At 59.1% G+C, this 25367-nt stretch overlaps 2 protein-coding genes across 8 annotated transcripts in view; one reads left to right on the top strand and one right to left on the bottom strand.

Annotated features, from left to right (window-relative positions):
* Positions 1-7850, top strand: part of SLC38A12 (solute carrier family 38 member 12) — a 35809-nt gene extending 27959 nt beyond the window's left edge. For all 5 annotated transcript variants that reach the window (XM_015880321.3, XM_015880322.3, XM_085523156.1 and 2 more), the window contains one exon: positions 3906-7850. In XM_015880321.3, coding sequence (XP_015735807.1) covers positions 3906-4666 — 761 coding nt within the window. In that variant the 3' untranslated portion in view covers positions 4667-7850. The remainder of the gene's footprint in view (positions 1-3905) is intronic.
* Positions 7851-9512: 1662 nt separating this feature from the next.
* Positions 9513-25205, bottom strand: GRIN2C (glutamate ionotropic receptor NMDA type subunit 2C). Of its 3 annotated transcripts, XM_015880315.3 has the most exons (14): positions 25081-25205; positions 23579-23819; positions 17841-18264; positions 16439-17028; positions 15923-16037; positions 15274-15485; positions 14760-14925; positions 14028-14181; positions 13432-13557; positions 13117-13346; positions 12783-12943; positions 12157-12344; positions 11402-11634; positions 9513-11146 (listed from the first exon to the last, which is right to left on the bottom strand). In XM_015880315.3, exons 2-14 carry the CDS (start codon positions 23731-23733, stop codon positions 9848-9850), a joined length of 4053 nt encoding a protein of 1350 aa, XP_015735801.2. In that variant the 5' UTR covers positions 23734-23819; positions 25081-25205; the 3' UTR covers positions 9513-9847. The 3 variants fall into 3 exon arrangements, with proteins under 3 accessions (XP_015735801.2, XP_015735804.2, XP_015735806.2); XM_015880318.3 differs by lacking the exons at positions 23579-23819; positions 25081-25205 and adding an exon at positions 22054-22211; XM_015880320.3 differs by lacking the exons at positions 23579-23819; positions 25081-25205 and adding an exon at positions 21247-21385.
* Positions 25206-25367: the final 162 nt, after the last annotated feature.

The raw sequence follows: 25367 nt of genomic DNA on the forward strand, positions 1-25367 counted from the left end.
AGCACAGCACAGCATCTCCAGCCCTGCTGGGGATGGCAGGTGATGGTCTTGCTGGGCTTCCATCGTGGAAAGAGAGTAGGAACAGTGCTGGAGAGGATGAGACTTATGCTGTGGTGAATGGGTGTGCAGGATCATTCTTCTGTTAGTGTACAGCTAGCTGGCACATAACCTTTGTTCCGATAGGCTTTTTTCTTCCAGTAACTCTTCTGGTCACGTGTGGTTTGTAGTTGTTTGCCTCTATGCTTCCTAGACCCACTAAGCCCATCCTTGTTTTAACTGGACCAAGCGTTCTGAAGGTTGGAGTTCACTGTTGAGCCTGGGAGGTGACAGCTGCCTTTGGTGTGTCTTCCTGGGATCACAGAGGCACCCAGTGTCGTGGTTCTGCATAACCACACTTCTGAGTTTGCTTCCCCCTTGTCAAGCCACCTGGATTACATGGAAGCACGTCTCTCTCGCTGATGTTTCCCAGTATGGCTTAGTCTGGTTCTTCTCTGTTATTTTCTGCATGCTGATATAGAGGCAGAGGTGGGCCCTGAGGTGAAGCATCTCAGCAGCCTGGTGTTTTACCAGGGATGGAGGAGAGTTAAGCTAGAAAGCCATTCTGAGCGGTGTTTCTTCCAGGAACCTACCACAGTGGATGAGAGAGAATGTTTCATCCTTGGACGTTTTACTACAGCAGCCTTTCTGCAGAGAGATGAAGCTCGTGTTTGAGACAGCATTCACCATCTGCAAAGGTGCTTGCTCTGACTCTGCAAAACAATCCTTAAACTTAGACTGGCTCGATTACCATCCGTGCAGCTTTGTTATGCTTCTGTCAAAGCTCACAAAATCTCTGTATTTCTAATATCCCCAGGCTCCCATATTTCCCCTAAGTGCTGGTATCTGGATGTGTTCTCATCCATATTCATCCTCCTTCCACCTGCGAGAAGCACAGCATAGCTGCCTGCCAGGTCTGCTGTGTCTGAGAGGAGGAGAAGGTGTTTCCTCCTGGGAGAGCAGGATGAGGGGTCTGCAGGGGAGGCAGTGGGCAGTGATGGCACGTATCACCATTTTTGCCTTTTGCAGACTGTCCTTTTTTCCCTCATGTGTTTTCATTTACATCCTTCGGTTGAAAAGATGCTCAAACCTCAAGGAGTGGTCAGAGGAGACGAGTAGAAATGTCCTCTGCTCCTTGTGGGCTGCTGAGCCCGTCTGCGCTGTGTGGGTTTGGAGTGCAGCTCCCAGATTGAAAACTGGGACAGACAGAACCCTCAGTTGTTTGTTAAGGACTTAAAAAAAAGAAAAGAAAAGAAAAAAAGCTATAATACTAATGTTGCAAAACGAGGCTTTCATGTAACCTTCCAACAATCCATCGTCACCTTCCTGTCCTTGCTGTTGGTCATGATGTCTGAAGGGCTTCTATCCCTTGAGCATGTTGCCTCAGTGATTTGTCCTACATGCAGAGGGTAGATTGAAGCTTTAATGGCCCCATGTCTGACTTAGAAGGGCTCTTGCTGGTGAAGCACCACTGCTGTTCATGTGGCACCTGCAGGTGAGTCCGAATGGTGTGTGGTGTGAGTGCCTTCAGCCCCCTGCCCCAGGTGGAGGATGTGAGCAGGAGCTGTGTGTGCCTGCAGGCTCCTGTGCTGCCTCTTGTCTGCTCAAAGCTGCCTGTCAGTCAGAGCCTGTCATCTTCTTTTCATCTTGATTTATCACCCTGCATAACTAGGTTTCAGAGTTTCATTTTGGGCTCGCCTCCTCCTAGGGACAGGCAGATAAATCTGGCATGCAAATGGTTTAACTCTGTGGTTCCAGGAGAGGTTCACCCTCACCTGCTGCTGGGAGTGAGGAAATGCTGCTGTCAGGGCTGGAATCGGGCAGCAGCAGCTTCCAGGTACCCAGCACTGCCTCTCCCAGGGGTAACACAGAGCGGTAGGGCAGGGAGCACAGCCTGCTTTATTGGAAACAGTGCTGGTGCAGATCATAGTAATGGACTGTCACTCTTCGTAACTTCAATTTCTGATAGGTTTAATTTCTGAAAAGTGTTTAAGGGGGAAAAAAAGGATCACAACAAAGGCGGTATTAATTCTAGCTTCTGAAGCCATATACTCGTATCCATCACTTCAGGAATCCACTGGAAGCCTGATCCATCACAGCTCCCTGTCAGAAAAACACACAACGAATTACTCTTTTCCATAGCCCTGTGTAGCTGGACATGAGGAAGTGGAGAGTGCCCAGCGCTCCCAAGGAGGTCTGCCTCTCACAGTACCACAAAGGGATAGATTTGCTGTCATCTCCCCAGCGCCGTGTTTTCAGAGCTCTGTTAGACTTGTCCTGTCACCAGGAAGCAGTTGGAAGTGAGAGGTTTCCCGAGGCAGTAAGAGATGAAATAGGGAGTGCAGCTGGGTGAGTGCTGAGCATGAAGCTGCTGTTTGGATGATGAGGAAGGAATGCTGTGAGAGCAGAAACTGAGCTTTGGAGAGCCCTGAGAGCGCACAGGAGAGAGCAGTGTGCAGTTACAGTTATCCTGGTGGTGCTGGGGCAGAAAAGGAGCCTGTTCTGGAACTGCTGCTTCTGTTCCCATCCCCAGCGCAAACCTTCTGCCTCCAGCTGCCCATACCAGGCACAAGCAGGTGGGTGTCCTCACCTCCCTGTGTACCCTGCCTGGCTCCTGCTGCTGCCTCCTGGGGGCTTGGCCATGGGGCTGGCTGCTCTTCTGTTCAATTTGTTGTTATTTATGACATTCAGAGTCATGCATAATATGAGTGTCAGCGTTTTTGCTTTTTTTCATTACCTGATAATTCATGGCTGTGCTTTGATGCCTTAAACCAGTGCAGGAGGCAGCTCTGTGCATGCTACAACAGCCCATCCGTTGCCAGCATCAGGCTGTAAATTTTACTGTTTTGTGCCCTGCCAGGCAGGTTTTTTTCCCCTGCTCCTTGTTAACTCCAGCTGATGATCATCCTTCCCAGGTCGACATGATTTTTGTGATGCCAGAATTAGTTTTCTGCTGTTTTTATGTGCCATGATAGGAATAATGGTCTGGCAATAACCACTTCTGGCTCAAATTTCCACCAGCAGAGTAAATAAGGGTATTAGCCCAATCTCCTCAATTCATTTTTGTCCGTGGCGTGTCACTTTGTGATAAGCTTTGTGCAATGTTGTTAGGCTATTCCCTGACATAAGTGAAGGATAGACGAGCAGACTTTGTGCCTAGAAGTGATGAATTTTAATAGCAGTCTTTCGGTGCTGCCTTCGTCCCTTCCAGACCAGCTCCTCCACCCTGGGATTAACTGCAGCAGCCTGGATGTGGCTGGTTAGTTCTTGCTCTGTTGTGCTTGACAGATCACAGGGACAGGAAGGCTCTGTAGTAGCTGCTGTTCCCTTCTACCTGCTTGTGTACACAGGTGAGGCCTCGGAAGCATTAGTCCAGTTGCAGATGCATAGAAATGTTACTGGGTTTGACTGCAGCTGGGCTTCATCTTTTCTGCTTTTAGAGGTCAAATCTCAGGCGTCTCTGACTCACTTCCAAATGATGTTTACTTGAGGTGTGTGGCAGAAGCATCCATGGACTGAGACCCTTGAGGAAGATGGTGATGGTCTCAGCCGTGTTTGCTCTGGGTCCTTCAGGAGCATTATATTAACAGATACAGAGTCTGTAACCTCAGCTGCAAACAGAGGTGGGAGAGAGAGTACCTGGGGAGGGAGACGCCTGCCAAAGACTGCCTGATGCTTAATGTTCTGACTGGCACTGACAGCAAATCCCAGTTAACTCCTGTCTGCCTTGCCTTTGGTGCAGTGTGTTCCCCACAAAGGAGATGCTCCTGTGGAGCAGCAGAGCTGGTGCCAGGCCTGCCACTGCCAATGGGAGGAAGGTTGTGGGGAACGTGGGCCTGGGTTTGACCTGACGTGTTCTCTCTCTCCAGCTTTCATCCTCATGATAATTCTGGCCCTCATCCGCATCAGCAGAGGCCAAGCAGAAGGTCACCCGTCCATGGCCCAGCTGTCGGGCATCCGCAACCTCTTTGGGGTGTGCGTCTACTCCTTCATGTGCCAGCACTCCCTGCCATCCCTCATCACACCCATCTCGAAGAAGAGGCACGTCACCAAGCTCGTGCTGCTCGATTACATCCTGATCCTGGCGTTCTACAGCCTCCTGTCCTTCACGGCCATTTACTGCTTTCGCAACGACACCCTCATGGACATGTACACGCTCAACTTCACCAACTGTGAGATCATCAACGTTGCCTTCATTCGCTACTTCTTGGGCCTCTTCCCAGTCTTCACCATCAGCACCAACTTCCCCATCATCGCGGTGACCCTGCGCAACAACTGGAAGACCCTTTTCCACAGAGAAGGGGGGACCTACCCCTGGCTGGTGGACAGGATTGTCTTTCCTGCCATCACGCTGGTCCCCCCGGTGCTGGTGGCGTTCTGCACCCACGATCTGGAGTCCTTGGTGGGGATCACAGGAGCCTACGCTGGGAACGGGATCCAGTACCTCATCCCAGCTTTCCTGGCGTACTGCAGCCGCAAGGACACCCAGCTGGTCTTCGGCAGCGGGACGGTTAACAAGCACCTCTCCCCTTTCCGACACACCTTCTGGATAGTGTTTGTACTCATATGGGGCTTTTCTTGCTTTGTGTTTGTGACTGCAAACATTGTCCTCAGTGAGTCTAAACTGTGATGGGGTGTAGGTGTTGTGCTCCCCGTGGGGCTCCGGGGACTTCCACCCTCACCAGGACTTTGGGGGGAAAGAGGCGATGTGAAGGGAAGCCCCTGGGCCATTGGCGTGGTGGTGCCGGTTGGACCTGGACACAGACTTTCTTCACTCCAGGCTGAGTGTGGATGGAGTGGGCTCAGCCTCATCATCCTGGTTCTCAGACCCACTATCCAGGCAGCCTGCACGCCATACCCATGTCCAGCCATTTCTGCCTTCAGCTCTGTTTGAGCATCGCTCTGTTCTTACACTGACTCTCTTCTGATGCTGCAGGTTTCAGTACAGGGAGAGCAGGCGGCCTTGGCTGCTCACTACAGTAATCAGCTCCATGTTCCTTCTCCCCTGTCCGGGACTCACTGTGTGCAGAGTCCAGCAGGGGTTTGGGGGCAGGGAGTCTCTTCTGTCTGCTGAGACCCCTCCCAGCCAACCTCCTGTGCCTGGTCAGGGGAGAATGGAGAGTCTGGTTTGAGAACAGCCCTGGCTCCGAAGGCTCTGTGCTCTTCTTTCCAGAGCCATCAACCTGTTTGTGCTCTAGGGAAGGATTGCCTGCTCATCAGAGCTGAATTTCTCCAGGCCAGGAGTTCACTTTCACACTTCTCATCCTGTTGGCCTTCACTCTGGCAGCCCCAACCCCATGGAGGAGCACAGGGATGTTGCTCTTCCTGCTGGGAAGGAGCTGCAGCCTTGCTTCCTTTGCCTCCTGCATGCTGCTCAGTGACTTCAGCTGGCAGAGCCCTTTTCCATATTGTACAGGGCTGGTGCGACAGGCCAGACCCCAGTCACAGTGGTCGGGGTTTGTGTGGGCTGGGAAGTGCTAATTACCCGGTCCTGACACGCGTTAGGCCTGCAAGAGCTCTGGCTGTGCAGGCTGATGCATTTCCAGCCTCCTGTGCTGGGTAATTAGCCTTGAAACAAGGTGGGTGTTAACTCAAGGGAATGGGCTGGTGCCAGCAGGAAGAGGCCGTGCCATGGCTCAGCTGTGCTGCCTCTGCGCAGGAGCTGGGCTCCCTTCATTGCAGGGCACAGAGCACTGGAACTGCTCCTGAATCTCCGTGCTCTGCACAGCTGTGAGGGGACATTCTGCAGGTCCTGCTGGGCTGATCTGAGCTGCCGACCTCCTGGGCGCTTCCCTGCATGCGTTGGGCTGCTTGCTGCATTAGGCAGCCCGTGCTGCAGGCAGCAGTTGCTGCTCCTGAGGCTCCTGTTGGTCACCAACACCGCACAGCAACAAACATCGTGTGGGTTTTGTAACAAAAGCAACAACTTGAAAAGTTTTCACTTGAAATGTTTGAAACCTTTCCTCCCCCTGCCCGCATTAGCCCGGTTCAAAGCCAGGTGTGTGTCACTTCTGTTATCTCCTCTTGCCCTCTGCACTTGCTGCAGAATTAAGTGTTACTGTAAGCTAAAGCAAGCTTTGAACTGCAGCTCTTTTTAATCAAGCTCCGTTTTCAAGTAGGACTTTCTCGTTTCCATATGACCTGAAGTGCTCCTCCGGGGAGACTGCAAGTACCTGGAGCTGAATAAAAACACTCGATGGTTTCTAAAGCAAAGCCCTCCACCTCTGCAGCCTGAGCGCTGTGCCTGCATCCCTGCCAGGCTATGGGGGAGGATGCGAAGGGTCTGTTTCCCTCAGCAGGCACTGGCAGCCCTTGCTAGTGAATTGAAGCATCCCCAAGTGCTCCAGGGAAGCTGATGTGGCATCTTTGGTGCCAGATGAGCAAGTTGCTTTGCAGGTGGCTGGTGTTTCATTTAGGAAGAGTGGCAGTTTGGAGAGTAAACTCAGTGGGCCTTTGAGCTGGGGGTGTTCTGTGCGGTGTGGGGCAGACACTGCTCCCTCCTCTGTATGGGGAGTGGATGGCAGGTGCTGTGCTGGGGCACACGGGGCCATCCTGTCCTCATGCAGCAGCTGTGAGCCGGGCAGAGCCAAAGGAGGAACTTGATGCTAATGAAAGCAGCCTTCAGAAGGCTATAAGGGCTCGGGCTGCTCCTCTGGAGTGCACAGGTGTGGCTCTATGGAGGAGGCCAATGTATTTCCTATTGCACCGCCTGCCCTCAGATATCCCCCCTGCTTCTGCAAGGCGTCCAGCTCAGCCTCACCCCTTCAAGTGCTGATTTGAATTTCTTGCCCCCATATTTCACTGCCTGCCAGAGAACAGGAGCATCATCCGATGATGTTACTTTGCTCCCATGTGTTTCCCTTCCCCCCTCAGGGCTGCCCTCCCACTGGCTGGATGCTGCCCAGCCCCTCCAGGCACAACATCCTTGGTGCGTTTCCCCTCCTGCCCCCTGGGATAACCACTGTCTGTGCCAAAGCACAGCTGCTCCTGGGCCCCACTGTGAGCCCCACCTCTTCCAAGGGCCGGGCTGTCTCATTTGCTGGTCTCACCCATGAAGCTGTGCCTTCTCTTCCCCGGTGAGTGGCTCCCCCTGGGCACGCTGTGGGCAGGGGCTGCTGGGCCCGGTGGCAGACTGTGCTGTGGGAACACAGACAATGTGAAGAGCTGCAGCCCCCAAGGAGTGCAGGAGCCTTCAGAAATAAATCACCCCAATTCCTGGACTCCTGCTGTCCTCAACAAACCTGTCCAAAGGATTGGAGTGGTTTAAGGGAAGGAAACTCCGTGGTGGTGAGAGCGTTTGTCATACAAAACACTACATAGCGATGCCTTAAAACTGATGGGCAGGGGTGCTGAGCAGAGCGGGGTGCTGTGGGCTGTCAGCCCCCTCCACACCGAGCGGATCCATCAGCACTGGGCTGTCACCCATGTCATTAGCTCATTAGCAGGGGTTCTCACGTGGTGCTTGTCCTGAATGCAGCCAGTTCTCAATAAAAAGGGATTCAGACCAACAACCTGCACGCGGCTGTTCTGCCTGCCCTCCTCCCCATCACACTCTGCATCCTGCAGGGACTGCAGGCGGATGGGGCAGGGGCCCTCAGTGCTGCTGCTCCGTCAGCTGCTGCCTGCGAGCTCCATTAACACAGCTGCACTTTCCCCTTCTCAATTATACCTCCTCACACTTAAAACCAAACAAATTGAATTGCTCCGCTGCCTCGGGCTGCAAAAGCAGTTTCTGCCAACAAATTTATTATCGCCGTAAAGCGCGGCTTGATTTATGTTAAAATATTAAAACAGACCTTTATGATGGAAATAAACACTTTTGCTGCGATTCTCTCCTAGGACCTCACAGGCAGCGCAGGATGGGGGGCTGGGCAGTAAATCTGGGGGGCAAAGAGGCAGCGGGGATGGGCTCAGCCCTTGGTGACGCTTTGCAAAGTGAAGGAGGGGGGAAAAACCCCCGTCCTGCCAGGCAAGGAGAGCACAGCCCAACGTGCAGCCCTGAGCCCCCCCAGCACCACGGCTGCTCCTCTCCCACCAGTGCCCCACATTAGCACTGCAGCCACAGAATGGGGAGAAATGAGCCGTTTTCCACATCCCCATTCATGTATAAATCAGCAATGCAGATCTGGGGCCATTCCCACCCCATGGGCACCCATCCCTGGTGCCGCCCCCTGTAGGTGCCCCGTGCCACCCACCGTCACCTCATCCCTCCTGCCCTCCAAGTCCTGCAGTGAAGTCCTTCAATAAAACATGAAGGAAATGCATTTGGCCTCTGCTGAGTCACCAGGGATATAACTAATTAATTAGAAATGTGGGCTGGGGATGGTTTTTTCTCCCTTTTTCCTGCTCCATTTTGTCCTTACAGCCCCTAAACTGGCCTGGCCTTGGGCAGTGCTGAGCCTGGGCACTTCCCACCCCACACGTGCCGTGTGTCTTTGGGCCACGAGGCCACAATTTGGGGAGAACTTCCCAGGGCAGCAATGTGGACAGCCTGTCCCATGGACACCCATTGGCCAGTGCTGCCCCTCGTAGCCCAGTGACAGCCCAGCGCACTCCCCGTGCCTCCATCTGGCTCCATGGGTTCATTTATCCATCCCTTCCACTCTCCATCACTGCTGCCCTCCCGTGCCAAGAGGCCCTTCAAGGGGCTGCCAAAGCAATTAAGTGACAATTGCGATGACAGATAAGTAACAGGAATTAAAACGCTGGCACGTGATGGCAGCCAGGCTGGGGGTGGATGCAGAAGCACTGGCTGGATTTAACCCTGGCCAGATGGATGGATGGACAGATGGATGGAGGGACAGATGGATGGATGGACAGATGGATGGAGGGACAGGCCCTGCCAGCACATTTGTCCTTGTGCAGCGCTCCCCAGGGCTTTGCTGCCGTCCCCACGGTGTGGTCAGCCTGGCTGAAAACAACCCAGTGATGATGGCCTTCAGCTGGGACAGGAAAGGGAGTGTGAAATGATGGCACAGCGTAACAGCAGCAGGAGCAGCACAACGAGAAGATGCCACAAGAATAAAAAGAATTCTCACCCATCTGTGAAGACTGTAACTCACCAAAGAACTCCACAGAAGAGGGATCTCCAGCAAGAGCCCATTCCCCAGTGGGGGTCAGCCCATAAATGAGGTCTGAGAGGTGCGGCCACGCTCCACCCCTTCCAATCACAGCTGAATTGCTTCCACCTGTGCACCCAGGGCTGACCTGGTCTCTTCCAGGTGCTCAGTCAATTCAGGCTGTGACTCAGCAGTTCCCATACACACAGTGAGAAGCCAGGAGGCTGCAGCTGAGCTCAGTCCATTTCCCCCACGTCCTGCACTGCAGTTCTCTCCCATCCTGCGCTCGGCTCATCACACGGGGCACAGGGATGTGGGTAGGGACGGGGCTCAAGACCACGGGTGTTGATGTGGGTACGGGGACAAAGCCAAGGGCAGCAAGGGGCTCAGCAGCAGCACTGGAAGAAGGGTCCCCAGCCGGTTCAAAATGTCACTTTAATGACCTGGACAGGATGCTTGGAGTCCCTCGATGAAACCAAGACAGAAACATGGTGACAATGAGTTCGGTGTCCCCATGTCCCCAGCCAGCCCTGCCTGCGGGGAGAGCCCAATCCAGCCTCGAGGGGGCTCTTTAGGCCTCCAAAGTGAGCAGATCTGGTTTGGAGCATCCCGCTGCTGTGATGGAGGATGCCCGAGTGCCTCCAGGAGCAGCAGCCCGGCGCAGGGAAGCTGGGCGAAGGGCGCTTGGCTCCTCTCCGCGCAGAGCGGAGGCGACCAGGGAGCGGCGCATCTCTCAGAGCGGCCCGTCCCCATCAAACCTCTGACTCCAGGCTGTTGACCCGCCGCCAGGACCCGCCGGCACCGGGACTCGTCACCCCGCGGGCCGCCAACCGCTCCGTGCCCCCCGCGCGGACCCAGCCCGGCTCCCCCCGCAGCCCCCGGTCTCTGTAGGCTCCGTCCCAGCGCCCCGACCCCCGGCCGCCCCCCGGCCCGTCGCGGTGCTCGCGGGGCAACCGGCCCAGGTACAGCGGGTGGCCGGACGAGTCCGCGCAGACGTAGGACGCGCACGCGGCGCCGCGGGGTTTGTGGCCGCACGCTTCCCGGTAGGACGGCAGCCGGAGCAGGGGGGAGCGCGGCGCCCGGCCCGGCCCCGCCAACGGCCCGGCGGCCTCGGGGCAGCTCGGAGCGCAGCCGTGGGCGGCCTCGGCTTCGGGGAAGAGGTCGGGGACGTCGCCGCGGGCAGCGGGAGGTCGCGCCCCGCAGCGCCGCAGCCCCGCACCGCGATGCTTCTCCCCCCGCTCCCGCGGCGCTCGGTTCGCGCTCGCCCGCCGGTTCGGCTGCTCCCGCTGCGCCGCGGCTCTGCAAGTCCTGGCGGCTTTGGGGCAGGAGCTGCGGGAGCAGCCGGGGAAGGACGCGACGATCCGCTCCTCCCTTCTCGTCTCCGAAGCCGGCAGCGGCCGCGGCGCCGTCCCGTCCCCGCAGAGCAGCGGGGCGCTGGGCGGCCGCTCCGCCCGTCTGTGCTCCCGGTAAATGTCCGGCGGCGGGAGCTCCCTGGGAGGCGTCGGGGCGGCCACGGGAGCTCCGACATGGTTCCCCATCAGCGCGTGCTCCTCGAAATCCCCGTCCGGCGCCGGGAGGTGCGGGAAGGGCCCCGGGACGGCTCCGTCCGCCGCATCACGAAACTTCACGGGGTGAAGGACGCGGGGGCTGCGCTCGCTCGTCCCTCTCCATCTCTCCTCCCGGGAGTCCACGGGGATGGGCAGATGCAGCCCCCGGGGGGGCCCCTTGGGCGCGTGGGCTCCGCGCAGCCTCTCGGGGTGCGGGGGGCCGCAGGAGGGAGCGCGGTGCGTCCCGGTGCTGTTCTGCACCACGAGCTGCGGGGTCCTGAGCGAGAAGGTGGTCTGCAGGTGCTCGCTGCGGCTGCTCCAGTCCTCGATGGTGCGCGTGGCGTGTTCCAGCGAGCCGCCCACGCTGGCCGTGGACACCATGTCCTTGGCCGCCTGCAGCATCTTCAGCACGTTGGCTTGGGCTGAACTCGCCGTCACGTCGGGCGTGGGGGTCCGCCCGGGGCTGCCCAGGGTCTGCACCCCGCTGAAGCAGCTGTAAATGCCCTGCAGAGACAGCGGGGACATTGCGCCGTCAGCAGAACGTGGGGCCACGCAAACAGCCCCACCGTGAGCTGACATTGCGGGAGGGCTGGGAAGAGGCAGGCGTTGGCCTCAATTAACTGCAAAGCTCAACTTGGACCGACAAAGCCCCATCCCCACCATGGGGCGTCTCCCGTCCCCCAGCATCTCCCCACACCACACAGAGCCAGCAGAGCCCAAAGGATGTCCCCTCGCGGCGCCCCACGGCGTGGTACACACCCTGCTGATGGCCAGGAGGAAGTCGAACTTGTGGGACTTGGGAACACTGTGCCGCAGCTTCCAGTAGACGAGGTGCTCCCAGGCGAAGACCAGCAGGCTGAGCCCCATGGCCACCAGCAGCATGTAGAAGACCCCAGCCATGTTGTCGATGTCCAGCTTGCTGCTCATTACCTCGTTCTTCTCATTCTGACAGATCCCTGATAGCCACACCGTCTCCAGCTTTTGGGTCTCACCTGGAGCCAGGCACACACAGGGATGAGGTAAAAGCCTGTCACGGGCATCACCTCCCCCAGCACAGCCCCTGCCTGTTCCTACCCCACCGTGGTGGTGGAGGATAAAATCCACCCAAACCCCAGAGCTGCTATCATAGAATTAACATGGACTGGGATGGGTGAGGCCTTAAAGATCATCAGCTCAGCCCTCACCACTGAGCATCCCTCGTGTTGCTCATCCATCTCCAGGCCTTCTCCCATCTCCTTCTCCTCTCCAGCCCATCCCCTACACCCAGCTCTGCCCCCCCCAGCCCTCAGACTTTGCATATGGTCACCTCGGAGATTTTCTCATATTTTGCATATGGGATTTTGCAGCCCTCAAGAAGAGCAGAGACCACGGAGGGAATAACCCCATCCTCTGGCTGCAGAGGCACTGATGGATTCTAACACCACCTTGAGGGAGCAGCCCAACTTCCCCAACCCCTTAAGGCCACCCTATGATGATGGGCCAGGGGCTCCCACTGAGATGCTGTGGACACGCACCATCTCCCAGGAACTGCAGCAGGGCCAGGTCGATGGCTCGCTTCCAGCGTGAGTCCTTCTGCAGGGCGATGCCATAACCCGTGGTTGCAAACACCTTCCCGCTGCCGATGGTCACCAGCTTGCAGCCCTCGTCTTTGCCCGCCATGTAGTTGAGCACTGCCGCATCGTAGATGAAGGCATCCAGCTTCCTGTTCACAACCAGGAGTGCCGGGTAAGGGGGGGCTCCTCGGGAGGGGGGCAGACCCATTTCTGGGGGAGCTGTGCCCCTTTCAGTTGGCTGCGTCCCAGGGCGGTGCCCTTTGGAGGATCCCAACCCCATCCAGGGGAGAGGAACCCAGCCTGGGGGGGGTTTATCCCACCTGGGGGAGCTGTAGGAAGCTCTATCCCTTCTGCATGGGGTTGTAGCATTTTTGGGGTCCCATAACACAACTAGGAAAGCCTTACAGACCCATAACACCCCAATGTGAAGAGCCATACTCTCCAGGTGAGCTGTGCCTGAACTGGGGAAGCTACAGCTGAGTTAAAGGGGCTGCACCCCAGCTGAGGAATCCATACTGCACCCGGGGAGCACTGCATCTCATCTCAAGGAGTCACATGGGGCTGTACTTTGTTTTGGGGAGCCATACCCCATTTTGAGGCTGGTGAGGGCATCCTCCACAGAGCGCTGGTTGTACTTCACCATGTGGGTGTGCATGTCGGGGTAGTTGCTGCGGATGTTCCTCTCGGTGCTGCCGTTGGGGACGGTGCCGAAGCGGAAGGGGGGGTACTGCTCCTGCGGCTTCTGGAACTGCAGCGGGTGGCAGCATCACAAGGGGGGCACATCCCCACTGTGTCCCAGCGCCCCCCCCCAGCCAACTCTCTGTCCTCCCCTGTGTGCACCACCACAAGGCCCCTTAAGGGGTCCCCACCTGGGTAACCTTAGTCTTGGGAGGGGGAAGAAGAGCCCAACCAGCAGCTCACCTTCCTGTCGCTCAGCCCTGACACAGTGTCGATGTACTGCTCCTGGATCATGAAGGCTGCCAGGTTGGCGGTGTAGCTGGCAAGGAAGATGACGGCGAAGAAGGCCCAGATGAGCACCATGATCTTGCTGGTGGTGCCCTTGGGGTTCTCAATGGGCACGGAGTTGTTGAAGACCAGAGCCCACAGCAGCCACACTGACTTGCCAATAGTGAAGGTGGGACCACCCGGCCCTGGTGAGGACAGGTACAGCAGGCAGAGGGACAGGTGTCAGCAAGGGGATGTGTCCCCTCCCAGCTCCCACTTCTCCCCACTCACTTTTGCCGCTGGTGAGGTTCTGGTTATAACCAACAGGGCTGAAATACTCGAACACAAAGACGGTGACAGCCACCACGGTCAGACACATCACAAACATCATCACCCACACGGCTGGGCTGTAGGGCTCTGCAAGGCAAGAGGGTCTCCATCAGGTCAGCCTGACACCCCAAATCTCTTCATATTTCCCATGTGATCACGGGTTGCTCCTGGTGGTGGCCCTGCCCATGACAGTGGTACTAATTTCTGTACAAAATGCCCCCACTGGGGATGGGGCTCATCAGCAGGGAGGTGCGGTGGTGGCACCGCAGGATGCGGCCCCAGCCCTGCTGAGCAGGACAGAACGGCCCCTGCATCCCATGGCCATGGGGTTGGTGAAGGTGACCCCACACCTCCATCCTTCCTCCTTCATGCAAAATATGATGAGGAAAAAACAATAATAATGGGATTGCTTTGGCAAGGGGAGGAGACAGCCCTGACGGCGGCTCAGCCTCCTTCCCTGGTGAATTGCAAACTGGATTTTTTTTGACATTATTAAAGCCAAGTGCTGTTTCCAACCTGCTCTTGCAGCAGTCTGGGCTGATCCCACCCGTGCTCACCCAGGAAGGCGGAGGGGGAGACGGTGCCATTGCTCCTGGCCACCATCACACTGATTCCAGTCTCCACGAAGGGCACGGAGAAGTCCACAATCTCGGAGCGCTCCTCGTTGATAGTGAGGGACCCGATGGCCATGTCTGCGCGCTTGTAGTAGACCTGGGGAGGGCGAGTGGCCTCAGGACGGGCAGAGGAAGAGGAGGAGAGCCAAAGACAGTGCTGCTGGTGAGCCCCAGCGAGCAGCGCCCTGGGCTGAATCAGAACCACGGTGTGGTTGGGTTGGGAGGGATCTCACAGCCCCAACCCTGCCCCGGGCTGCCTTCCTAGTAAAGAATTTCCTCCTAACATCCAACCTAAATCTTCTTTAGTTTAAAGCCTTTTTCCCTTTTCCTGCCACCATCAGACCACCTAAAATGTCACTCTCCATTTTTTTTATAAGCTCCCTTTAAGCACTGAAAGCAATGAGGTCTCCCTGGAACCTCTTCTTCTCCAGGCCATACAACCCCACCTCCCTCAGCCCCTCCTGCGGGATCACGGAACAACTGAGGCTGGAAATCCCACTGAGGTCACCAAATCCGACCCCAGCCCACCCCCTGCCCACGTCCCTCAGTGCCACATCTCCATGTTTCTGAACACCCCCTGGGGGCTTCCCCTCTCCCCGTGCTGCTGCATCACCGCTCCTTGGGAGCCGTTCCTCCTCGTACCCCACCCGAGGCAGGACGGCTGCCCGGCCCTACCTCACCAATCATGCCGTTCCACACCCCACGCACGATCTTGCCGTGCTTGCCATTGGTCACCAGGTAGAGGTCGTAGGAGAACTTCACCGTCTTGGCCAACTTCTTCAGGATGTCGATGCAGAATCCTTTGCAGCACAGCTTGGTGTAGGGGTCTGCGAGGCCATCACTGCTGAGACCATGGCGAGAAAAAGGGGTCAGGGTTCTGCAGAGGAGGCGCAGCCCCGAGCTGTCCCTGTGCTCAACGCTGTGCAGCGTGTGTGCGAGGAGTGGGCTCTGTGCTCTGCAGGGTGCTGGGGGGGCAGGAGGGGAAAGGGGAGTGGGGGGGGAAGGGAAAAGGGGGAAAGCGAAAGGGAAGGACCCACCGATGGGCTCCCAAAGCCCCAGGGGATGAGGGCGGAGCCTTTCCCTGCCCCGCTCCATCCAGCAGGACGCACAGACCGCTCCTGCTCCGTCTGCAGCCCGTCGCAGCAGCTCCAGCCGTGCTGGGGCGCACAGGGGATGCGCTGCCGCTCACCTGGCCGAGGCGTTGCTCTGCTTGCGGCAGGGGACGGTGTTGCGCACACAGACGCCGGTGCCGGGGTCCGTGTTCTCCACGATGACGAACGGCCGCTCCTCCAGCGTGGCCACTGTCAGGTGCCGGTTGTCCACCACGGGCTGCAGGAAGGAGCCGTAGCGGGGCCACACCGGGTACTTCATGTGGATGATGCCGTGCTCCCACTTCCCCACCTGGCGCAGGACAGAGCGCACCGTCACCGCTATGGGGGGACCCGGAGTGGTGCTGGGCTGCGTGGTGAGCACTGCCCAGCTCACACCACACACACACACAGCCATTTTTCACACAAAATGTTTTTAAACTCCAAAAAGCATCTCCAGATGGTTGGTTTCAGGTCTGTGCCTGCGTGGCCAGAAGCATCGGGCACAGCCTGGAGTGGGCCTGGCAGAGGAGCAAGGGATGAAGCAGCTGTAGGGTGGGGAAGTGCACACTGAGGTGTGCAGGGCTGCTCAAGGAGAACTGTGGATGAGGGAGATGCAGTTGTGGAGGGGGAGGGGAATGCTCCAGCCATGAAGCCATGGGTGCTGCTGCATGGGGGACCAAGATGACAGGGATAACACCGACACATTGGTGTCAGCCATAGAGCTCACATGGCTCACGGGGCTCCTACCATCTCCCAGAGCCGGTGCTGGTTGAGCGAGATCACCACCATGGTGGGTCTGACCAGGTAACCGCCCTCGTTGAAGGAGAAGTCCCTGTGCTCCCACGTCACGTTGAGGAGGTGCCTGGGGGGCACAGCACCCAATGAGCCCAAGCCCTGAATGTGCCCAGCTGCCCCCCCCCCAGCCAGGATCCCAGGAACCCAGAGAGATGCAGGGTGAGGAGAGGAGGCCCAACTCAGCCCCTGTGCAGCAGGGAACCGAGGCAGCCCCACTGCAACAAGATGCTGAGGATAGACACCACAGGTGAGGAAGGGCAGAAGCACAGAAACTGCCACAGCACCAGAAGCTGCATTTGCAGCACAAAGAGCTTTAAATCCCCTCCTAGGTCCCCCACGGGTAAAGCAAGAGCCACTCCATAGTGCTCAAGAGGCCAAGAGGCGCAAGCTGTGAGCATCCTCCCCCTGCAGCCCTCCTCCATTTCCCCATTCCCCAGCAGTGCACACCAGTGGTGCCCTGGACCTCACCGGTAGAAGCTGGCGTTGGCAGCAGCAGTGGGTGCCCGGCAGTCCCGCCCCACATCCGGGAGGAAGCCGTGGGCTCTGAAGAAGCTGGCTGCCCCCATGGCGATGATGGCCACCCCGTCCCGCACCTTCTGCCGCAGGCTCAGCTTCCAGCTCTCCGTCACCACGCTGATGAGGCCGATGGGGAAGGAGGTGGGCGGCTGCTCCATGTTGCCCACCGTGAGGCTGGGCACGATCCAGATGTAGCCCGGCCCCACCAGCCCAGCTTGCCCGGCCATCTCAAACAGGAACTCGGCCTCATCCCGTGAGCAGTAGACCAGGAGCACCTGGGCGTCAAGCTGCCGCAGGAGCCGCTGCGTCCTGGAGCTGCTCCGCTCCTGGCTCATCTCAAAGGTGAGCACGTCCTGCAGCTCCCAGCCAAAGTAGCTGGCATCAGTGAAGGAGCGAATGAGCTCCAGGAAGATGTTATAGCCCGGGTAGAGGCTGGTGATGACGGCGAAGGAGCTCCAGTCGTATTCCTCCAGCACCTTGAAGATCACCTGGATCTGCTGCTCGATGGAGACACCCAGTTGCAGGAAGGCTGAGCTGGGCTCCTGTGGGAGAAGAAGGGCTCAGGGGTGGTTGTCCCCATGGCACGGGGCTCCCCACATCCCTGCAGCCCTCCGGGGAACCATCAACGTGCTACGAGCTGCTGTGGTCTGTGGTCTGGAGTCACCCAAAATAGGGCCAGGCCATCCCTGTGGTTTCTGCATAGCACGGGGTCGAGGTCTCTCACCTCACTGACCATGACCCACTGAGCAGTGCCCAGTGGGGACCGTTTGCTTCCCACACGGAGCTGGGAGCAGCTCCCGCACCACTACCTGCTGCTGGCTCCATCGCCCGCCCCACCTCCCCAGCCATCTGGCCTCTCATTAGCAAATCTTAATTGATCTGATTCTGTCTTAAATGATGCAGCGAATGGCATTTTCAGAAGGTCAGGAGCAGGCAGCAGTGCCTCGCCATGCAGAACGCCTCCACCTTTGGGTTTTTTCCCTGACACTCCCAGAGGGGTCTGGACAGTGGGGCTGCTCCTGTGCCACCCCATGGAGACCCCTCAGGGGCAGCTGCAGAACAGCTGGGGGCTCCAGTCACGGCTACCTCACCTGCTGCCACCCAGCAGCTTGGCATTAGGGATAAGAGCCCACTACCCCAAGCATCTGGGGGAGCCGTTCCAACGTCTGCCTCTGCTCTCTTTGAGCAGGAGGTGGTGATGCCATCCCTATGGCCAGCACCAGGATCCCTGGGAGCCAATATGGGAGGAGATGACCAAATCCTGCCAGGACATCCAAGGAGAGTCCCACTGCCCCGGCCAATAACCACCAGATGCCAATTCCAGGCCCCAAATAACTGGCAGCCAAAGCCTCACCTTGGGGCTGAGGACCACCGCAGAGCCCCCGCTGATGCTGATGATGGGGACCTGGGTCTGGGAGGAGATGAAGTCCAGGATCTGGGCCACCGCCTCCGTGCCGACGTTGTCCTCGAAGACGATGCCGTGGATCTTGTGGGTGGCCAGCACGTTGCAGATGTGGGTGAGGAGGGTGCTGGGGTTGGTGTTGTTGACGATGACGGTGATGGGGTGGATCTCCAGGGGCATGTCCAGGAAGCTCTGGGGACTCAGGCGGGAGCGGATGTGCAGCGGGTAGGACGTGCCCCCAAACACCACGGCCACGTTGACCACCGGCTCCGCAGGGCCGGGCAGCAGCACATCGGTGAAGGCAGCTGAGCAGCCCAGAACAAGAGACAGCAGCAGGGTGTGTGCTGGAGCTCTGCCCATGTCCACCGCCGTGTCCCTGTGAGGATGGACACAGCCCTGCTCACACACTCATCTGTGGGGATGAGACCCCAGGCACCACCCCAGCAGTGGGTGACCCCAGCAGAAGGGGGGTCTCTCCTCCTTTGGAGGCTGAATGTGGTATGGGGGCGACCACAGGGCTGTGCCCCCCAGCTCAGCCCCTTTGGGAGTGCAGAGGTGCAGTCTCCCAGGGCCACATCGCTTACCCTTATCCCCAGCAGCCACAAACCTTTCCCAACCTGCTCCTGCTTCCCTCCACCACCTCATCACCATCCCACTGCCACTTTGCCCTCCTTCCCCTCTAAGCCATGTTAGGATGCTCCTCAGTGCCCACAGGCAGGGATAGGGGCAGCAGCAGGAGGTGCCGGGAGGAGCTGGATGCTCCCTTGTGCCTCTCTCCACAGCTGACAGACACCTCAAATATTTACAAATATTTACAGGCTGAAAGCTTGCGTTCCCCTGTGCACCCTCTGCAGTGCAGAGCGTGGAGCCCTGGCAGGGCAGTGGGGCCTGGATGTGATGGGGCAGAGGAGAGAGGAGCCCCTCAGCTCCTGCTGCTGCTGCTGCTGCCTGGGAGGAAAACCCCCAAAAGCTCCATCAGCTGCTCACAAGCATTAGCTGCGTGGTACCCAGCTCAAGTACCCAGCAGTTCCTAAAGAACAACAGGGGAGAACAAAGGTCCACTTTTGCTGCCTAGCATAACCAGAACTGCAGGGCTGGTGGCCCATTTGCTACAGCCAGTCTGGAACGCCAACCCTGAAGCCCCAGGGCCACCAGCCACACGCCACCATGGTGGCACTGCATGCAGCAAGATGCCAGCTGTCAGTCCGTGCTCAGAAATATCACTCACAATTAAAAGCTGCTGTTGCTTAATGCATCCTTATCACATAGAGAGAAAGTTTGGGGTCTCTGCTGGGGCTGCCACAAGGATCCTGTGTCCTGTGACACGGCACAGCGCCATTTGGTGCAAAGCAGTGCTGGCATTTCGGACTGAAAATATGAGAAACAATCCAAAGAGGTGCCTCTCCATGCACCTGGTGTCACAGCACGGGGCTGAGCTGCTGGACGGCCCCACAACCCCTTCCCACATCCGTGCCCACCGCAGCAGCCACAGCGCCGAGGTGAGGGCACAGCCCACGGTGACTCACACTGATGGTGCCCCACACTACGGCACAGCCCGGCCAGCACCGCCTGGACCACACCACAGCTCCTCACTGCCATCCCCGGGTATTTTTAGTGCCACGATAAATAATTCATTGGGAATCCGGCACCAGCTTCCCGAGCGGGGAGGAAGAGGAGCAACACACCACCCTAAACAAACAGAGCCGCTCTCCCAGCAGTTCTGCCCGTCTGATGGCTCCTCAAGGACACTGAGATACACCCCGGGCCCTCACTGCAGCTCCTCCATCCGCACGGCCACACGCATCGCCCACACCGTGCCGCCATGGGACGCCAAACCCCATCCCAGTGTGGGGCTGCACTGAGCTCCAGAGACCCCCCAGCAGCCATCAGACCATACAGAGCAGCACAGCCCTCTCCAAAAGCCAAGCACTGCTTCCAAAGCGGCTGCTCCGGCTGGGCTGCAACTGCCATCCAAAATCACCAACCTACATCACAGCAGGGGGCGGATTTGGGCAAATGGGATCAACGTGGAGCAGCGTTCCCTGGCTCTGTCCCCACAGCAGGGTGACAGCTGCAGGGCGAGGAGGTGGGCATGGCACAGAGCTGCTCAGCCACCGCTCAGACCAGCGGGGAATAAACCCAGCAGCGCTGCTGAGATGGTGCAGAGGAGCGGGTGTGAGGTTGGGCCTGGGGGAACAGCGGGGTTGGCTCAGGGATTACCCGTGGGATTGGGGCTGTAGCGTCGTGTCTGGTGCCAGAGCAGCCGGTGCAGCCCTGAGGATGCCAAAATGGCCAGGACTGGGATGCAGAGTGAGAGAAACCGCCTGGGCACGACCAGCAAAGCTCACCATCAACCCAGGCCTTGTAGGGGTGGGAGAAGGGGATACGAGGGAGAAGGTACCGAACCACAGCAGGGCTGCTGGGGGCTGGGGACCAGGCTGAGCCCAGCAGATCCACAGGGGGGGGGTGGCACAGGGCAGAGCCCAAAGACCTGGGGACTCCGTGCTGACTGCAGGCAGGAGGGCTGATGTGGGAGTGAGGGATGGGGCAGCACCAGCACAGGACTCACAGAAATCTGTTCCAGACACGCTCCGAGTCCTCGTCTTCCTCCACCTCCCAGAATATTATTTTAATGCAACAAGGAAAGTTGGCTTCTCTCTTTAAGACTCTTTTTGCTTCTATCCATCCCTTCCTTCCTGCTTGCAGCCCCAGTGCCGTGCGGGGGGGAGGGGGGGGATGAAGGGAGGGGGGACCGTGCAGATGCTGTGATCTCAGGGATGGGAGGAAAAAAATCCCGAATTGCAAAAATCCTCCTGGAGAAGGAAACCTTATCTCAAAAACAGCATCGGAGCCCGAGGAGCACAGAGAGCGGGAGGGGACCGGGAAGGACAGCGAGGAGCGGAGCCGCGCGGGGATGAGGGGGCACCGATGGGGCCGGGAAACGCGTCTGGTGCTGGGCAGGTGAGGGGCAGCCCCACAGGGACCCCGATGAGCCCTTGATGGGGGACAGTGGCAAAGCCGCCCCAGCCGCCCCCTCCGGCTGCCCGGGGACGCGGGGAGAAGCGCCGTCTCCTTTCAACCTTCATCCCGCGCCGCCCTCCTCCTCGCAGCACCAGTTGCGGGCAGGGCCCGGCGCGCCCCGCACACACCGAAACGCAGCTCAAAATAAATAAATAAAAACTCGGATGTGGATTAACCGAAAACAAAAGCGAGCGGCGGGTTACGCAAGGTGCCGCCCCGCGGGGGTCCCCTTCATTTTTGCGCTTCCCCCTGAAATAAACCCATCCCCATCTCGACATGAGGAGCGATGCGGCTGCGAAATTTCCAGGTCCCCCCCCCCCAGAAAACCCCAACTCACCGCTAAAAGTTCCTGCCGAGCCCGTCGGGGGCCCGGCCCCCCCAGTCCGCCCGGTACTCACGGGAGCAGCGCCGCTCCGGCTCCTACATGCCCCGCACCGCTCCCGGGGGCTCCTCCCGCTGCCGCCCCCCGCCCGGGGCAGCCCCGGGGCACGGTCCGGCCCCGCTGCCGCCGTGGGGTGCGCGGTGCCAGGGCGAAGGAGGGGGGCGAGCGGGTGAGGGGGGGGGGTCCGGCCGTCGGTCCCGGACTCGTCCTTGGAGGAGGAGGAGGAGGAAGCGCCGCAGCTGCGGCGGGAGAGAGGGATGGGAGCGGAGGAAGGAGGGAGAGGGGTGGGTGCGCACAGGGAGGGGGAGGGGGGGGGCGAGCTCAGTCAATGCCAGCAGGTGTTTCAGAGGGACCGCTGCCCCCAGCTTCATGCTCGCGGCTCCCCGGTAGCCATAGCCGGGTCGGGACGGCTGGGGATCGGGGAAGAGGCAGAGATGCGGGCACGGGGAGGGGGGGGCAGGAAAAGGAGGGGTTGGCAGAAGGACGAGACATATGTCCTCCCGGCCCCTGCCCTCTGCCGAGCCGCAACTTTGCCGCTTGGCTGCAGTCCCCCCGTCAAATTCGTGCTCCGAGCGTGGGGAGCCCACGGATCAAAGCTCCCCCACGAAAGAAAAGAACCCTGCAAAGTGGCTCAGCCCACGGCGAGGACCCCTTCCTCTCCCCGGACATCGCCCCCCTGCAGCTCACCCACAGAAAGAAGCAGAGACTGTATCCACGTCCTTTCCCCCCCCCCCCCTCCCCAAACGCGTACACCCCAAATACCTTCCAGCCTTTTGCTCGCTTAACTGCTGGGAATCGTCCTGCTGCCCATCGTGGTGACCCCATCCAGCACGGAGCGGACCCGAGCCCCCATCCGCAGCAGGGGGGGCACAGGGAGCGCAGCCCCCGCCGGCAGCAGCAGCCTCCAGCTGTCGCCAGGGCCCGTATTAAGGCATCAGCTGATTCCCGGCACTACTCGGGGGGAGAGCAGGGGGAGCCCCGGCAAAGGCAGGGGGAGATGGGCAGAGCCCCATGGGGTCCCGTTGCCCTCAGGCTGGGCGCTGGGTTCCTCCTGGTCCCCAGACAGCACCAGCCGCCTGCGGCACCCGTGGCACCTCTGGGGGTGGAGACGCCCGGCCCGGGGGCACTGGCACGGCTGCCACCCCCCACCCCAGCACCGCAGCCGCCTGCTGCACCATCACGTCCCCGTGCCACCCTGCGCTCCGCCGGCACCAAACGCAGCCCAGCGCCCACCCACGTGTCTCCTCGTGGAAAGGTCGTTCAGGGAGGTTTTAGTCTACGCCAGCCCCGCAGTGAGTGTGGGACCTCCACATGCCTTTCCCCAAGGCCGGGGTCCCCGGGGTTTGCAAACGATGCCAAAACAAATGGAAATTGCATTTTCCTCTTGGCCTTTGCTTTAACCCATTGATGGGCAGCAGTCTGGCTGTCTCCAGGACAGCTCGCACATATCAAGGCGTGGGGATTCTGCAGAGCTCAGGGTGTGCAGCCCCCTGCTCGGCGTGGGCACGATGCCACCTCCTGCTCCAGGAAAAGGAGAGGGAGGCTGAGCAACAGGTCACTGCCTGCAGCGCTCTGCCCACAGACGGACAAGGGTCACACTTGGTTTCAGCACTGCAAAGGAGGAAGGGCACCTGGCTGCAATTAACCCTTTCACCAAGGCCTGGATTAGGCCTTGCCATAGAGCTGGTCCTTCTCACACGATCCAGCCCTATTCCCACACCATCCCACCTCCATCCCATGGGTCGTTTCCCCCCCCCCCATGGGCTCACACACCCACCCAGGCACAGTGAACAGCTGGGTACATCTGGAAGGTCCTTGCAGCAGCGATGGGCCTGGCAGTGCCACACCATGCCAACCTAGCAGCTGTTTTCTCTCCTCTAAAGGTATTAAAATCAAATAAACATTTTCTTTCTGTTAAAAAAAGCAGAATTCCTGCCCCCAACCTGCAGCCGTGGCTGTGCCCTGAGCTTCTGTAACAGCCCCAGCGCACGGCACTGTCCCGCAATCATCAAAGCCACCTTATTTCAACACATGAATAACACAAATCCTTCTTACATCCCCCTGCAGAAAAGCGCCCTGGTGGTTATAAAGGTCAGAGTAGAACAGAAGCACCGAGTGCACCCCGGGGAGGAAGCCCTCAGACATTTCCTCCCAAAAGAAAACCTCTCATTTCCCCACTCGGTGCCATCCAAGCTGGCTGTGCTGTGCCCCTCTCTCCTTCCTCTCCTACAGCACTGTGCATTACCCCGGCAGATCCCCAGCCCACAGCAGCCCCTCTCCCCGTTACCTTTCCCTGCTGTGTGCTCTGCAGGAGGCTCCGTGTGCTGCTCGGCGCTGACAGCTCCTGGTGCACAGCCACATCCTGCAGGGAGGGCCCGCAGTGGCCATGTGAGGGCTGCAGAAATGCAGGACGGCCGTTTTGGGAGGACAGTGCTGCTCCATTCACTACTGCAGGCTCCTCACAGCCCACAGCAGCCCCAGCAGCGCTGGGTCCCTCTGCTGAGCCCCACTTCACATCGTGCCGTCACCTGAGGGTGGCACGTGGGATGGATGCTGGGGTTTGGTCCCAGCTCTGTGCCTGTCCTGCTCCTACCAGCCCCCCCCAGAAGTGTGGCCAAAGTAAAGCAGTCTGAGCCCACCCATGGCTGAAACCGGGAACCAACCTCATCCTTTAGCCAGGGCTCATTTAACAAACAAATGTGGGTGAAGAGCACCTTCATGGGATCACTGCTGTGCCCCTTAAAGGCATCTGGGGCTTTGGTACCCACACCGAGCTGCCCACTGCCCTGATCCTGGCCACCAAAAACAGAACGGAGGCAGGAAGTGAAGCAGAGCTGGCAGAGGTGGGAGCAGGGCTGTGAGGACGGGGCTGTGCACACACCATGGCCCCGCTCTGCTGCCACCCACCCTTCCTGCTGAGTAATAAGGGAGCTGAAATAAACAGGGATAATTCCTGCTCCCGGGTGGTGGCCGCCTGCAGGGCTGCCCCAGAGGCTGGAAGTGGAAATTTCCCAGGAAGGGAGGAAATCACTCAGTCCTGGGGTGACTCCAACAGCGGCCTCACTCATCCCTAAGCAGCGCCTTGGGGAGCTGCTGCGCCCTTCCCAGAGACAGAACCACGGAGCCCATCATCTCTGCTCCCCTCCCAGCCCCAGGGAAGCTCACACCAAGTTGGGGTATCCTCCCACCCCACATGGCTATGGGGACACTGCGATGTCAGTGGGTGCGTTCTAGTGGCACAGTGCCTGAGGGGCACATCGTCCCCTTTCTTGCTTCAGGCTCCCACAAAACTTATGGGAGTACAGAGCAGTGGGAACAGAGTCCTTCAATGGGGAAATGTGGGCGCTCTGGGGGCTGTGGGGCCAAGGATGCACACGGAGCCCTTTAGGAGAAGGGAAGCGGCTGAGCCGAGAGGAGCCCATTCCTTTGGTGCAGGGGAAGGGAGGCTGGGAACCCCAGAAACGGGAACCTCGGCCCCGCTCCCACCTGGGGGCAGCGCTGGGAACACGAGCAGCCCCTCCCCGAGGCTCAGAGCGGGGCTGGAGCTGCGCTGGGCCAAAGCGCTGAGGTCAGCGCAGGAGCCATCTGTTCCCCGGCAGCAGCAGCGCAGCTCGGGGCGGCTCTGGGGGCTGGGACGGCGCAGCCCCGGGTGACACTCAGCCATTCCAACACTGCTCAGAGGCTTTTCCCAGCGTTTTCCTGGTGGTGGGAGCTGGTGTCTATGTGGCAGCCGACCTTCCTGCCGCCAGCAACCTGCCTCCAGCTGCTTTGCCTCTCCGACTACATTACCTGCGTTCTGGATGCTCTCAGTGCTCATTGTAGAAGCCCAGTTTCAGCAAGCAGCCGCTCACGAAGCCAGCGAGATGCTCGGAGCTCATCCCAGCTGTAACTGCAGCCTCCCAGGCTCCATTCCGGCAGCACACGGGTGTCTGTCCCTCACAGCGTCGCCTTCCCGGCTCCTTCCCCACTGCACAAATGGCTCCGGAGCCGCTTTTCCCCCCCGGCTGCTCGGGGCGGTGGGTCCGTGCGCTGCCGGCGGTGAGCGCAGCACGGGGCAGCGCTGAGCGGACACGGCG

This window comes from Coturnix japonica, chromosome 23, assembly GCF_054131305.1.
Source record: "Coturnix japonica strain WE chromosome 23, WE-NBRP24, whole genome shotgun sequence".
Taxonomy (NCBI): domain Eukaryota; kingdom Metazoa; phylum Chordata; class Aves; order Galliformes; family Phasianidae; genus Coturnix; species Coturnix japonica.

What these genes read in the sequence shown, in the direction of transcription:
- GRIN2C (XM_015880315.3), bottom strand. Translation starts at nt 23,733, where the DNA reads ATGGAGCAGCACTGTCCTCCCAAAACGGCCGTCCTGCATTTCTGCAGC. An exon ending in AGAGCACACAGCAGGGAAAG is followed by an intron (nt 18,265 to 23,578) that starts GTAACGGGGAGA and finishes CCATCCTCACAG; the next exon opens with GGACACGGCGGTGGACATGG. An exon ending in GAACCTCACCAGCGGCAAAA is followed by an intron (nt 13,347 to 13,431) that starts GTGAGTGGGGAG and finishes TGTCCTCACCAG; the next exon opens with GGCCGGGTGGTCCCACCTTC.